A 13775-nucleotide genomic window follows, 5' to 3' on the forward strand; every position below is an offset into this window, starting at 1 on the left:
CTGTTGCTTTGTGCTGCCTGGATATCTTGTTAACTGTAATTTCTTAAGATATTCAGGAGCGGCTAATCAGAACTGCAAATGTTGAGATAATTGGGTTAAATGCGTAATCGATAAGTATAATTTAGTTGGGACTCCCTTTGCACTAAGCCTTTATGTAAGCTTCACACACTGAGTACTGCTTTTACCCTTATTTACTGAAAGAGGGTGGAACAGATACTTCCAAGTTTTAATTCTATTTAATCTTTTGTGCGGACAAAGATTTATATATTGCTTGCTCCTGTGATCAGAAAAATGGTTAGAAAGATCTTACGAAGATGTATAGGAATACCCGTACTTCTTAAAAAACTTACAGAAAGAGGGAGACGCAGCCAAAATGTCACCGATGAAGTAAGGAACCATGGAAGGCGTTGGAAGGCAATAAATAAAAGTAACACGTTTTAACTAATAGTGCGTATAATACAAATATTTACAACTAAAGCTGTTGTATCACAAATTATAAATAACAAATCACATACATAACACAGTCGCTCGTTCAATAATGTACAGGGCGAGGCGCCCTCTATATCTAGGGTTGGTTCTTTCCCGTTGTTCTCCCCCAATATAAACTGTATATAGGTGATAATCATTTAGTCTGACTTCTTATTATTAACTATTATGATTCCGTACAGAAACATGTGATATTTGGTTGTAGTTATGGCTGAGTCGTAGAAGGGTAATCATCCAGTAGCTCTTTTCTAAAGTGATTTCCATAGAGCATCAAAATGTTTTGTTATAATTTTTCCTTCCAGTAGTTTACAAAATCTATTGAAATGCAATTTCAAAACTTTTTCTAGGGGAACACCACTTTTTAAAAAAAGAAAGGCCCCTTAAGATAATAAATAATACGAAATGTAGCAATATGGGCTATTTATATTTTCTATAAAAAATAGAAAATTGGTGTCTCCTACTGAGTGGTCTTTATGATCGCCATGTATTGTTATAGAGTGATATCAATGTCTGTAATAAACTAAACTAAATAAAATAGTACGATTACAGTAATTACAGTACTGTAATGAATTTACCACAAACGTATAATGTACAGTAAACAGAAATGTGGTAAATATTTACTGTATAAATGTGATTGATTAGGTTTCACCACTACAGATAGTATCTGTTTCATATCGACCTAAAATAAAACAGATAAATATGACTGCTGCTAAGATAAGGTGTGAACGATATAATTAAACTTCACAAAATAAATCTATTTTTGTGTATAATAAGTTATCCTAAGCAACCAGCGATACTGAAGCCTGCACGATTGCATGATAACAGAACGAATTGTATTTGAAATGCAGTGGTACGTATAAATGGCACCCAATAAGAAAAAAATAGATAATCGTTTGTAATAAATCACTAAATAAGGAATTTTCTTAGCACCAAAAATTCATTTAAAAATGCGTGATGGCTCTAATAGTAATTTGATTACGTAATGTATGATTCGACCACTGCAGTAAAGATCAGACATCTCCTCCTCGAAGGTCATTGTGGCACTAACAACCATGTGGCTTTTGCATGTTCAGGTTACGTGCGTTTTAACTTAATCTAGATCTCCACACTACAGGTTTATCAACTTTTTTTCTGGGTATAAAACATAAGAAGATCACCAGATTAAACTGGTCTCCATATTTAGTTACCGAGAGGAGAATAACGGAAAAGAACTTAGTTAGTTTAATCCAGATCTTCACAACGCTGGAAGATCCACCCAAGAGTCAAGGAGGCATAGTCGGTCCTCCAACTCCCCTTCAAGTCTTCAAATCCTGTCCAGTCCGGTGTCTCACGTGGCCACGGCTCCAGACTCCAGTCCGTTGGGGGAGAACTTCTCCTGGTGGCTGGGCTTCCTGGGGATGATACTCGGCTTCCTGCCGTCCTCCAGAGCCAAGGGGTCGTTCCATTCCTGGACCTCTGCGGATCCTACCAGGAGATAGACCACGTTTGTCGACACCAGCACGATCACGGCGATCCAGAAGACAAGTCGCCACTCCAGCAAGGTGCTCTGCAAATTGCATTACGAGATCACAATAACATTATTCCTTGTAATAGTAAAATGACCTGCTATACATGTTCTAACAGCGTTATTAATTATAACATGCATTTTAAATAGATTTAGCATTATTGAATAAGGTTTAACGCATTACAGTCTACTAAAATGTAATGAAAAATAAATTTAAAATATTTTTTGCAATAAAAGGCAGAGCAAAAAACTAAAAGAGTCAAATCTTTAACGATGGAGTTTTCAGACTTACTCATTGATGAAATAAACAAATATAATCATGTATGTATGAATGGATTAAAAATCGATTGTTTCCGTAAAACATGAATTGTGATAATAACTTTATAAAATACACATTTAGAAAAGACTTAATTTTCTGGTAAAAAAAAAACAGCTGAGTTTCGAGATATCAATATGAAATCCTGTTATTTTTCAAAATCGTTAGCTGATTGTTAACCATCAGGCAAACAGTAAACGTAGAAAGTTCCTATTCATTTCCAGGTACTTATATAAATGTTTTTTTTTTACGTTAAAGCGGCTATTAAACATTGTTATACTGAAAATATTGTGTACTTTCCAAAATTAATTAATCATGAGAAGAACTATATGAGGGAATTCTTAGCTCTTTAAAAAATTCTTTTTCAATCTAGAATAACATTTTCAGTTTATTTTCGATATGTTGGCGTACAAGTGGAACATACTAAATTAAAAAATCATTCAGATTTCGCTCATTTATAATCTACAGTCCACACTCACTCATAATTAACAGTTTTTCAATCAGAGATACCGAGGCTTCAAAATGTTTTCCTGTTGCAATACTTAAAAATTCACATAGTTAAAAAACTATCAACGGAAAGAATTATTTGTGATGATCCAGAAAAAGGTCTAATGAACAGGGCAAGAGATATACTATTGGAGGGGCTTGTGAAAGACAGCATTTGGAGAATCCATTAAAACGTTATATATTTTTATAATTTCTGGGTCAACATAATCTTTTGACCCAAGAAATTTTGACATTCTGAAATGATTTATTTTTTAAATTAGATTATTATGAACAGTAAATGCAAAATATTCGGTCATAAACTAATGGCAAGATCTTGTAGTGCCATAGTATCTGAAAGGCACTGTCTATGAAAGTTAGATACTCACGTTTGGTGTTAGAAGGCCGACCAAGTAGGGAGTGATGATACCGGAGATCGCTCCTATACCTCCAACAAGAGCCATGAGAGTACCGGCGTAGTTGGGGCTGAGGTCAAGGGCGTTCACCTTCAGACTGGGCACAAAGGCACCCATCAGACCCATGCCGATCGTGAAGAACATCGAAACCAGGACCTTGTCACAGCCGGAGTACGTGGCGGCTAGGATACCAAAGGCTGGACCAGAGGCGGCTGGAAAGAACAAGTCCATATTTAGAGTAACAACAATAAGTAATTGAAAATATGAAGGGTTGAGTCAATGGAAGTCAGGTTCCAGACGCTGCACTGAGAGGAAGGTGAAATTTACATTCACGTTGACCTCAACATTCAAACTGAGTCAACCTTTCCCATAATAGCTACGAAAAACTGTACTGGCAATCGTGTCTAAAATATCGTAGTGTACTCAATCAAATATCTTAAATATCTGCACCTGATGAGACAATGAAAATAGCTCTTCTTCTGTATTACTCTATATTTTGTAGTAAAAGTGTCTCTGATGTTAATGCGATGTAGAGTTCATTTTGAGCTGAGCTTATTTGGATCACTCTGGGCGAATATGACTCCAGATGCCAGGAGTCAAGTCTGTGACAGCATCAGATTCCAGAAGCTGCGCTAATTGGAAGATGAACACATTCAATACTTGAAAATGTTTAAATTCAAGGTTTCTTTGGATTTCCAATCCAAGAAAAAAGTATACAACTGTGTGAATTCAAACTCATAGATAAGGTTGAAAAGCGTATATATGACAAAAACTCCAGTCTTTGATATTAGTTGCTATTGTTTCTACAGATGTTATTGACGAATCTATTTAAGTTTAAACTTTCTTTGGGTTTAAACAAGAAATCAATCAAAGTTCTATATTCCACAAAGCTATTACATTTTCTCAGAAGCATTTGCTCCACATTATGCACTCACAATTTTCCTTTATCTTAAGTTCTAATTACAGTAGAATGTAATATACTCTATGCGCCCTGTTTTCAGGTTGTAGTTATGATATCAAACATTTCCAATCTCTTAGTTTACAAAGACAACTGACAAAGTAATTCGTGGCATAAATCTAGAAGAGTTTATATTTACTTTCTGTAAATAATTTTTCAAAATTTCAATTCCTGTACTTTTATGTACTAACTGTCAAAGGTAATAAATAACTATAAACATTTTTTGAGTTGATTCTGAAAAAAAACTCTTAAAATCGGCCTTGGTTTATTACGTCCTAAGTTTGTTCAGTGCGAAACAGATGATTTTAACATACCGAATCAACTTATTTTTCTTTAAAGATTTGCAATAAATTTACGTTTTGATCATGTTGTTTACCTGTTTTTCTGTTTTTTCACTTCTACATCAAGTTACAATTCTTTTTCTGTTAGTTTTCTTACAAGAATATCTTTCAATTTGGATTTTGAGAGCTGACAAGTCCAAAAAGATGTAGTTACCTATCGAAATGAAGATCTTGCGGACAGTCGTGATTGGAATTTTTCTGGAGACCAAGAAGTCAACAAGTCCTCCACAGATAACAGCAAATATCCACATGGCCAGGTATGGAGCGGCTGACAGGATACCGTTCTGGAAAAAGTTTATCAGTCTGTCATAAGAAGAGCGAAAACATTTACTCTTGGAACATGAAAATAAACTTGTGAACATATATAAATCCAAATCTTACCAAATTCAAATTTCAAAACTTGTTCACCATAGCAAATGCCTGTACAAACGCTGCTGTGAGTACACACGCATTTGAGTAAATATCGATCCATATAATGAAGAAACATCAATTATGTATGTTTCCAAATATCCTTAACCGTAGCTTAGGAATAAGGTTGTGTCTATAACCAATGGGTCACTTATTCGATTCACAGAGATATCGATTTGTATTTGGATTCGTATCGTTACACCTTAAACACGTTAAGTAAAATCAATTGCATATTTAATTGGTGTATAAATAAATCATGTAATCAAATTAATTTAAAATAAAATGATATTATTAAATTTAATTTTCCAAAACATTTAGTATACTATAACTTTACTTTTAATTATAAAGAGGTTAATTTATGCTTTAAAGATTTATTTAGAAAATATCTCACTAAAATCTTAATATCCACGGATAAAATTAAATCTACGAACATTTTCACTCACATGCTTCTTGCTCGAGACCAAATAAACTGATTTGTACGAAGTTTGGCGAAATGTATAATTCAAATCTCAGAATTATTTGAATAGTTTTTCTATTATGTTGTTACATGAAAACGCAAGTTATTTTATAAAACTAATTAAAAGTTGTAATTTGATTTATTAGATTGTTTCATAAATATAGGAATTTTTATGTTATCAATTGTTAAATGCATGATTGTTACACATAATTATTTATTATTATTATTTGATACTTTTTATAGTAGATAATCCACGCTGCGTATTTACATAAACTAATGTGAAACTAAAAAAATGAGTAAAAACACAACTTTACGATTCGTTAAAAGCTTATTTATACATCTAAAATAATTTTCCTAACAGAGCATTCTAGAAACCCCCATTTGATTGTTAGAAAATGTATTTGTATTTAAATAACTTTTAAGAGACCAAAAACATGGTTTCATTTATAACATAAGCATGGAACTCTTGTTTTAAATATCTCTAGGAATCCTTATTAATATTCTTCATACTCAAATCCAATAAACGAAATGAACGTATATTATATTATAATATAGTATAATAAATCAAAGTAAATTGTAGATGTTTTGATAATACATTTTTCCATTTTAAACAATCATTAATGGCTATAGTTATTGGCATAAATCACATCTGCATAAACGTTCTCAATGTAACAAACATTTAACTTTCATTCCGGCTTGTTATTGCAATTTATATGTCCAAATAGTCCCTAAGCCAATATGTCCATTAAGCCAATTTTTCCAAGATTCTGTAAGCATAAAACAGCATTAAGTGATAAAGCACTTTAAGGGAAAAGTTTGTACTATTTACCAGTTAAGAGAATTTGCACTATTTTATCATTAAAGACTTGCTAAAGGGTCTCGATACTATTATTTTTATTACCTGAGCGATGGAGAAGTGCATGACACTCTTCATGTACTTGGGCAGATCGGTGATGATGGTGAAGAGACCCCAGTCGTGTCCGATCTGAGCGATGATGAGACCCCAGAGCGGTACCGATGTGAAGATGTAACGCCAAGGTGTAGGCGGCAGATCCTGTCAACCCCATAAGGTAAATTTATATGGAAACTAATTCTCATGAAAAAGAATTCATATATTTTTACTTCTCAAGGACAATACCAGGTAGGAGAGAGGAATTTTAACAGTGCTGTTTGGAGGAAGAGATTAAGTTATGGTGGTTTGCTAACCTCTTAGTGGCCTGCAGTTACTCATCATGATGTGTTTCCCAGCATACTTTACAAGTAGAGGGTAAGTTTTTATTATAAAAGCAACAAATTAGTTATTTGTGAAATCTATTACACATATAACTAACCATCACAGATTTAAAGAGTTATCACAGCGTCAACAAACGACATAAACAGGCTAAAAGTTACGTATCGGTTTTATCTCTTTGGCTGATTTTATTTTTATTTTGGTATCTGACGGTTGGTTTTAAGTGTGTCTAGCTATATAGAATATAAAAGTTACGTATCGGTTTTATCTCTTTAGCTGATTTTATTTTTATTTTTGTATCTGACGGTTGGTTTTTAAGTGTGTCTAGCTATATAGAATATAAAAGTTACGTATCAGTTTTATCTCTTTGGCTGATTTTATTTTTATTTTGGTATCTGACGGTTGGTTTTAAGTGTGTCTAGCTATATAGAATATAAAAGTTACGTATCAGTTTTATCTCTTTGGCTGATTTTATTTTTATTTTTGTATCTGACGGTTGGTTTTAAGTGTGTCTAGCTATATAGAATATAAAAGTTACGTATCGGTTTTATCTCTTTAGCTGATTTTATTTTTATTTTTGTATTTGACGGTTGGTTTTAAGTGTGTCTAGCTATATAGAATATAAAAGTTACGTATCGGTTTTATCTCTTTAGCTGATTTTATTTTTATTTTTGTATCTGACGGTTGGTTTTAAGTGTGTCTAGCTATATAGAATATAAAAGTTACGTATCGGTTTTATCTCTTTAGCTGATTTTATTTTTATTTTGTATCTGACGGTTGGTTTTAAGTGTGTCTAGCTATATAGAATATAAAAGTTACGTATCGGTTTTATCTCTTTAGCTGATTTTATTTTTATTTTTGTATTTGACGGTTGGTTTTATGTGTGTCTAGCTATATAGAATATAAAAGTTACGTATCGGTTTTATCTCTTTAGCTGATTTTATTTTTATTTTTTGTATTTGACGGTTGGTTTTAAGTGTGTCTAGCTATATAGAATATAAAAGTTACGTATCGGTTTTATCTCTTTAGCTGATTTTATTTTTATTTTTGTATCTGACGGTTGGTTTTAAGTGTGTCTAGCTATATAGAATATAAAAGTTACGTATCAGTTTTATCTCTTTGGCTGATTTTATTTTTATTTTTGTATCTGACGGTTGGTTTTAAGTGTGTCTAGCTATATAGAATATAAAAGTTACGTATCGGTTTATCTCTTTAGCTGATTTTATTTTTATTTTTGTATCTGACGGTTGGTTTTAAGTGTGTCTAGCTATATAGAATATAAAAGTTACGTATCAGTTTTATCTCTTTGGCTGATTTTATTTTTATTTTTGTATCTGACGGTTGGTTTTAAGTGTGTCTAGCTATATAGAATATAAAAGTTACGTATCAGTTTTATCTCTTTAGCTGATTTTATTTTTATTTTTGTATCTGACGGTTGGTTTTATGTGTGTCTAGCTATATAGAATATAAAAGTTACGTATCAGTTTTATCTCTTTAGCTGATTTTATTTTTATTTTTGTATCTGACGGTTGGTTTTATGTGTGTCTAGCTATATAGAATATAAAAGTTACGTATCAGTTTTATCTCTTTGGCTGATTTTATTTTTATTTTTGTATCTGACGGTTGGTTTTAAGTGTGTCTAGCTATAATATAGCTACAGAATATAGTCTGTAAAGAGTAATCGTTTGATATGTTTCAAACTTTCAATATCCTCCCGTTTCTACTTAAAAAACTAACGACCGATATCTTTCTTAAGGGAAATTTATCTATCGATTTCAAGTAAAGCCAAGTTGAATGCTCATGCAATGCGAATTAGCTATCGGATTTCGACAATAGATCCGGCACTACTTAAAAGACGTTTTAGCCAACTTAGTAGGCTCTACTAATGCACAAACTTTTCACTAGGGAGAGCCATCTTCTGACCATGGTACGGGCTTAGAAAAGGGCAAATAGTATTTGTCGTACAAACAAAACAGATGAATTAAGATTGAATATTCTACAGAAATATTTAAAGGCAAGAAGCTTAGAATAATAAGTATTATATTGTATAAAATGAAATCTTGTATTGAGTTTTTTAGTTTGGAAGTCTCTTGAGTCTGTTTGCAAGGGATACATCGTGCGTCAAATTCATCCTATTTTTGGAAACTAAGTTGCATCCAGACCCGAAAGTTCTCATGTGTGTAACCTTAATCAGCAGCATTCCTTGTTAAAAATTATGAAAAACTGTAATGAAATGTATGAATACCCTCCAGAAACTTACTCTGATCAAATGTTAGCTACTATGGCTCTACTTACCTTTCGCCTCTTGAGCTGCCCCACCGTCATGAGGAATTGCTTCTCCTCGTCACTGATGAAGGGATGGCTCTCTGGCCCAACTTACTTTTCGCCTCTTGAGTTGCCCCACCGACTGAGTCATGAGGAATTGCTTCTCCTCGTCACTGATGAAGGGATGGCTCTCTGGCCCAACTTACCTTTCGCCTCTTGAGTTGCCCCACCGACTGAGTCATGAGGAATTGCTTCTCCTCGTCACTGATGAAGGGATGGCTCTCTGGCCCAACTTACCTTTCGCCTCTTGAGTTGCCCCACCGACTGAGTCATGAGGAATTGCTTCTCCTCGTCACTGATGAAGGGATGGCTCTCTGGCCCAACTTACCTTTCGCCTCTTGAGTTGCCCCACCGACTGAGTCATGAGGAATTGCTTCTCCCTCGTCACTGATGAAGGGGTGGCTCTCTGGCCCAACTTACCTTTCGCCTCTTGAGTTGCCCCACCGACTGAGTCATGAGGAATTGCTTTTCCTCGTCGCTGATGAAGGGATGGCTCTCTGGCCCAACTTACCTTTCGCCTCTTGAGTTGCCCCACCGACTGAGTCATGAGGAATTGATTCTCCTCGTCGCTGATGAAGGGGTGGCTCTCTGGCCCAACTTACCTTTCGCCTCTTGAGTTGCCCACCGACTGAGTCATGAGGAATTGATTCTCCTCGTCACTGATGAAGGGATGGCTCTCTGGCCCAACTTACCTTTCGCCTCTTGAGTTGCCCCACCGACTGAGTCATGAGGAATTGATTCTCCTCGTCGCTGATGAAGGGTGGCTCTCTGGCCCAATTTACCTTTCGCCTCTTGAGTTGCCCCACCGACTGAGTCATGAGGAATTGATTCTCCACGTCGCTGATGAAGGGATGGCTCTCTGACCCAACTTACCTTTCGCCTCTTGAGTTGCCCCACCGACTGAGTCATGTGGAATTGTCATGAGGAATTGCTTCTCCTCGTCACTGATGAAGGGATGGCTCTCTGGCCCAACTTACCTTTCGCCTCTTGAGTTGCCCCACCGACTGAGTCATGAGGAATTGCTTCTCCTCGTCGCTGATGAAGGGATGGCTCTCTGGCCCAACTTACCTTTCGCCTCTTGAGTTGCCCCACCGACTGAGTCATGTGGAATTGCTTCTCCTCGTCGCTGATGAAGGGATGGCTCTCTGGCCCAACTTACCTTTCGCCTCTTGAGTTGCCCCACCGACTGAGTCATGAGGAATTGCTTCTCCTCGTCGCTGATGAAGGGATGGCTCTCTGGCCCAACTTACCTTTCGCCTCTTGAGTTGCCCCACCGACTGAGTCATGAGGAATTGCTTCTCCTCGTCGCTGATGAACGGATGGCTCTCAGGCTCACTGTAGCACAGAATCTCCCATAACGCGAGCCAGACGAGTCCTATAGCGCCGAAGACATAGAAGACGTTGACCCAACCACCCTCCGTGTATCGCATCAGTAGACCGCCCACCGCCATCGAGACCACGTTCCCGATCTGGGCTCCTGTCAGGGGGACAAATTCATTTTTATTTGTTTTAGTTATTAACCTGTGGTGGCACCATGCAGATACGTTACCGAATGGTTGCCAACATGACTAATACATAATATTCAAACACTATTTAACAGTGTATACCAACTTAACAATACACTAAAACTAACAATAAATGTAACTATCACAAGCTAAGATCATGGATATTAAAAATCGTTACAAATTAATACAAACTTTAATGATGTTAGTAAATTAAAACTACAAACTTGGCGCAAAACACAAACAACCGAACGAGGCCAATTAATATATCTGTAGTAGTATATGTGAATCAAATTTGCTTCCAGGGTCATTACTAAGAGCTCAGTATAAGAAAGCCGCAATTCTAAAAAAAAAAAAAAAAAAAAAAAAAAAAAACAATAGCTATCGATAGTTGAAGCGAATGAAGGGCCTTTAAATTATTTTACCTAGATCATCGTGTACTTGCGATCATAACGTAATATATTCTTCTAAGGACCATCTCAAAGTCAAACTAATATATTTAATTTCGGTAAGGTAGAGTAACTTTTGTTCCAAAACGTATTTATCCTTTAAGCTAGATATTCTTATACTATATACATTTTTAGTCCTAACCTATAATTTTATTAATTCCTAAAAGAGCTGTTCTCCCTTACGTCTAAGATTGTGGAGGAGGGTGGAGGGTGTACTCACCAGCGAAGATGGCAGCCCCCAGCCTCCCTCTCTCCTGGGGAGGCGCCCACTGGGCCAACATCACGTTCAGGGACGGGTACATCACACCCTGTAACATCAACTGTGATGTAACATCAACTGTGATGTAACATCGGGGTCATTGCAACAAAATACCTCCCACAATACCGGCCGAAGACTCAAAGTATAAGAACCCATACCTTGTATGACAAACTTCATAAGAGCTCATATTTTAATTAATAGGCTATTATATTATAAGGAATGTACATATTTCGTACATTACCATTTTTATATGGTCATGTAACATGTAAATGATGTTGTAAACTTTAAAATCGCAATAAATTATCAGATATCCATTTTTCACCACTATGCTAAAATACAATGTTTAAAGTCAAAACCACGTTGTTTTAAATTATTGTTATCTCCACAAAGAGTCTTCACGCCACCATCTTTTTAAATCTTTACAAGGGCATTCCCATCAGACTGTTTTATATAAATAAACTACTGTTATTAATATGTTATATACTACTACTATACCGCACAATACTCTGAAGCGTTGTATCCAACAAATAATTATGAAGATTTACTTTCTTACAAAAAACTGTTCAATTCAATACGTAGAGGATGTACTTTGTTAGTGGCATACAAGCAGATAGTACCGATAAGTGCCACCGCAGCAGCACATCACTGGTAAACTGCTGTACCGACTCTATCGATCTGGATGCCCTCTTGTAGTGAAAAATAAGAAGTTTTTGCTCCTCTCAAATTCTTGCAGTATATTCTTTTAGCAAAATTATAACATGTATTAATTAAATTCATAATATTATTCTTAAAGTGTATTCTTTTGTAAACAATAGAATTGTAGTTGATTTTATATACTGCTTGTTTTTTTTTTTAGTTTTCCGTTTACTTTGTCTTTGATAAAAACACACAACATGATCACAATGGTACTATATCTTTAGTAATATTAGTCTTAATTTTTTAATATGTTTTTGATTATTTAAATTTGTTGTTTATAAAAGTGGTAAATTTACGTAGCAATTTTTCTTTTGTTAAGACCTAGGAAAATTTGAAATATGGCAAAATACTTTGTTTTTAAAAGTTGCCTTTTATAGTCTTACAACGTGAAATAAATACTAAAAATATTACAAATTAAAAAATACAAAATTGTATAAAATTTTTTTTCAAAACGAGTGGAATATAACCAGATATATGTAAAATATGAGTGTTGGAATAAAATTCTATTTCGTGTAAATTTGTATAAATAGCGCGCTGAAACAAAGCGAAATATACGTACTTTTAGTAAGTTTTAATCTGAACCTAAGAGATGTAAGCTATTATATTCCTTTTTTTTGGGTGAGCTTTAATACCTACAGAAACAAATCGCTTTACTGCTGTATGAGATTCATAAAATTTATCACACGAATATTTGAAACACCATAAATTTCAACTAGCGCAATTATTTTAAAAATAAAACTTGGAATAAACACACGCAAATGATAAATAACAACAGGAGATGGTTCCCAGGCTGTATTAAATTGTCCTCTTTTATCGAATAATACCTTAATGTAAGTAAAGAGATTTAGAAACAACTTATTCATTACTATTGATATAACTAACTACTCATTATAAATAATGTCCTTAAAAATGTAACAATGTCCATTAAGACACAATTACTAGTTAGATGTAATTCGGCGCGAGCACAAGTTGTGTGGTACTGACCTGGCCTAACCCTATACAGAAGCGAACAGCTACCAGCCAGTAAGGTCCCAGGTTGGCGACCTCCGGGGTGAGCAGAGTGCCCAACGTCGATACCAGCAGCCCAACTCCCAACACGTGCTTTCCGCCCAACCTCTCGGCAAGCAGACCTCCCGGCAGTTGGGTCAGGACGTAGCCCCAGAACACCGCACTCAGGATGACACCCTGGGTCCGCTCCGACCAGTCGAATTGTGTCGACTGTAACAGTGACAGACGTGTAACAGCGACAGGAAATAACAGCAACAGGTACTCGATAGTGACAACAGTTATTATGTGAGAATAACAGTTATATGGCTGTAACAGTGATAGAAGTGTAACAGCAACAGGTACGCGATAGTGGTAAGTTATATATGTGGGGTAACAGTTATATGACTGTAAGACTGATGTTCATAAGTGTGACTCGACATGAGTGTCAAAATGTCATTTTATTGTTCAGTTACACAGCGTAACGTAACAGGAAATGGTAATAGGACATGGGTGTAATATGTGTCGGGAATGTTAGTGACAAGAATATAAGGGCTGAACGTCGCGTTAGTGTAATAAAGACAAAGCGTAACAGTATCATTAGAATAAAAACGACATTAGTATAACGGTTACATATAATAACAGTGACAAGAAATAATAGTTAGAAATTTGCCAACAGTTTTAATTATTGAGTACTTGGTAACAATAACAGTGTAACAGTTGACTGATGTAACAGGTATAGGAAATTACAGTGACTGGTGTATAATAGCGTTACATCTAACAAGGATGTGATTATAACAGTGGCTTTGCGGTCAAACAACAGGAATTATCAACTGCTTGAATGAAATAACGAATAACAGTGAGGTTATTGCAATAGAAAATGTAACAGATTTGGGTAATAGAAGAAATTGTAAGTTTCACATAGAAATGCTATATACTTATGTAGTTTTTACAGTATAA

The 13775-nt window shown here is 35.2% G+C and overlaps 1 protein-coding gene across 3 annotated transcripts in view; it reads right to left on the bottom strand.

Annotated features, from left to right (window-relative positions):
• Positions 1 to 1628: 1628 nt before the first annotated feature.
• Positions 1629 to 13775, bottom strand: part of LOC124353495 (putative inorganic phosphate cotransporter) — a 45935-nt gene continuing 33788 nt past the window's right edge. For all 3 annotated transcript variants that reach the window (XM_046803349.1, XM_046803351.1, XM_046803350.1), the window contains exons 3-9: positions 12816 to 13049; positions 11097 to 11184; positions 10176 to 10402; positions 6271 to 6423; positions 4659 to 4788; positions 3179 to 3417; positions 1629 to 2032 (exon numbers count right to left, since the gene is read on the bottom strand). In XM_046803349.1, the coding sequence (XP_046659305.1) occupies positions 1814 to 2032; positions 3179 to 3417; positions 4659 to 4788; positions 6271 to 6423; positions 10176 to 10402; positions 11097 to 11184; positions 12816 to 13049 (1290 nt within the window). In that variant the 3' untranslated portion in view covers positions 1629 to 1813. The remainder of the gene's footprint in view (positions 2033 to 3178; positions 3418 to 4658; positions 4789 to 6270; positions 6424 to 10175; positions 10403 to 11096; positions 11185 to 12815; positions 13050 to 13775) is intronic.

Source organism: Homalodisca vitripennis, chromosome 2 (assembly GCF_021130785.1).
Source record: "Homalodisca vitripennis isolate AUS2020 chromosome 2, UT_GWSS_2.1, whole genome shotgun sequence".
Taxonomy (NCBI): domain Eukaryota; kingdom Metazoa; phylum Arthropoda; class Insecta; order Hemiptera; family Cicadellidae; genus Homalodisca; species Homalodisca vitripennis.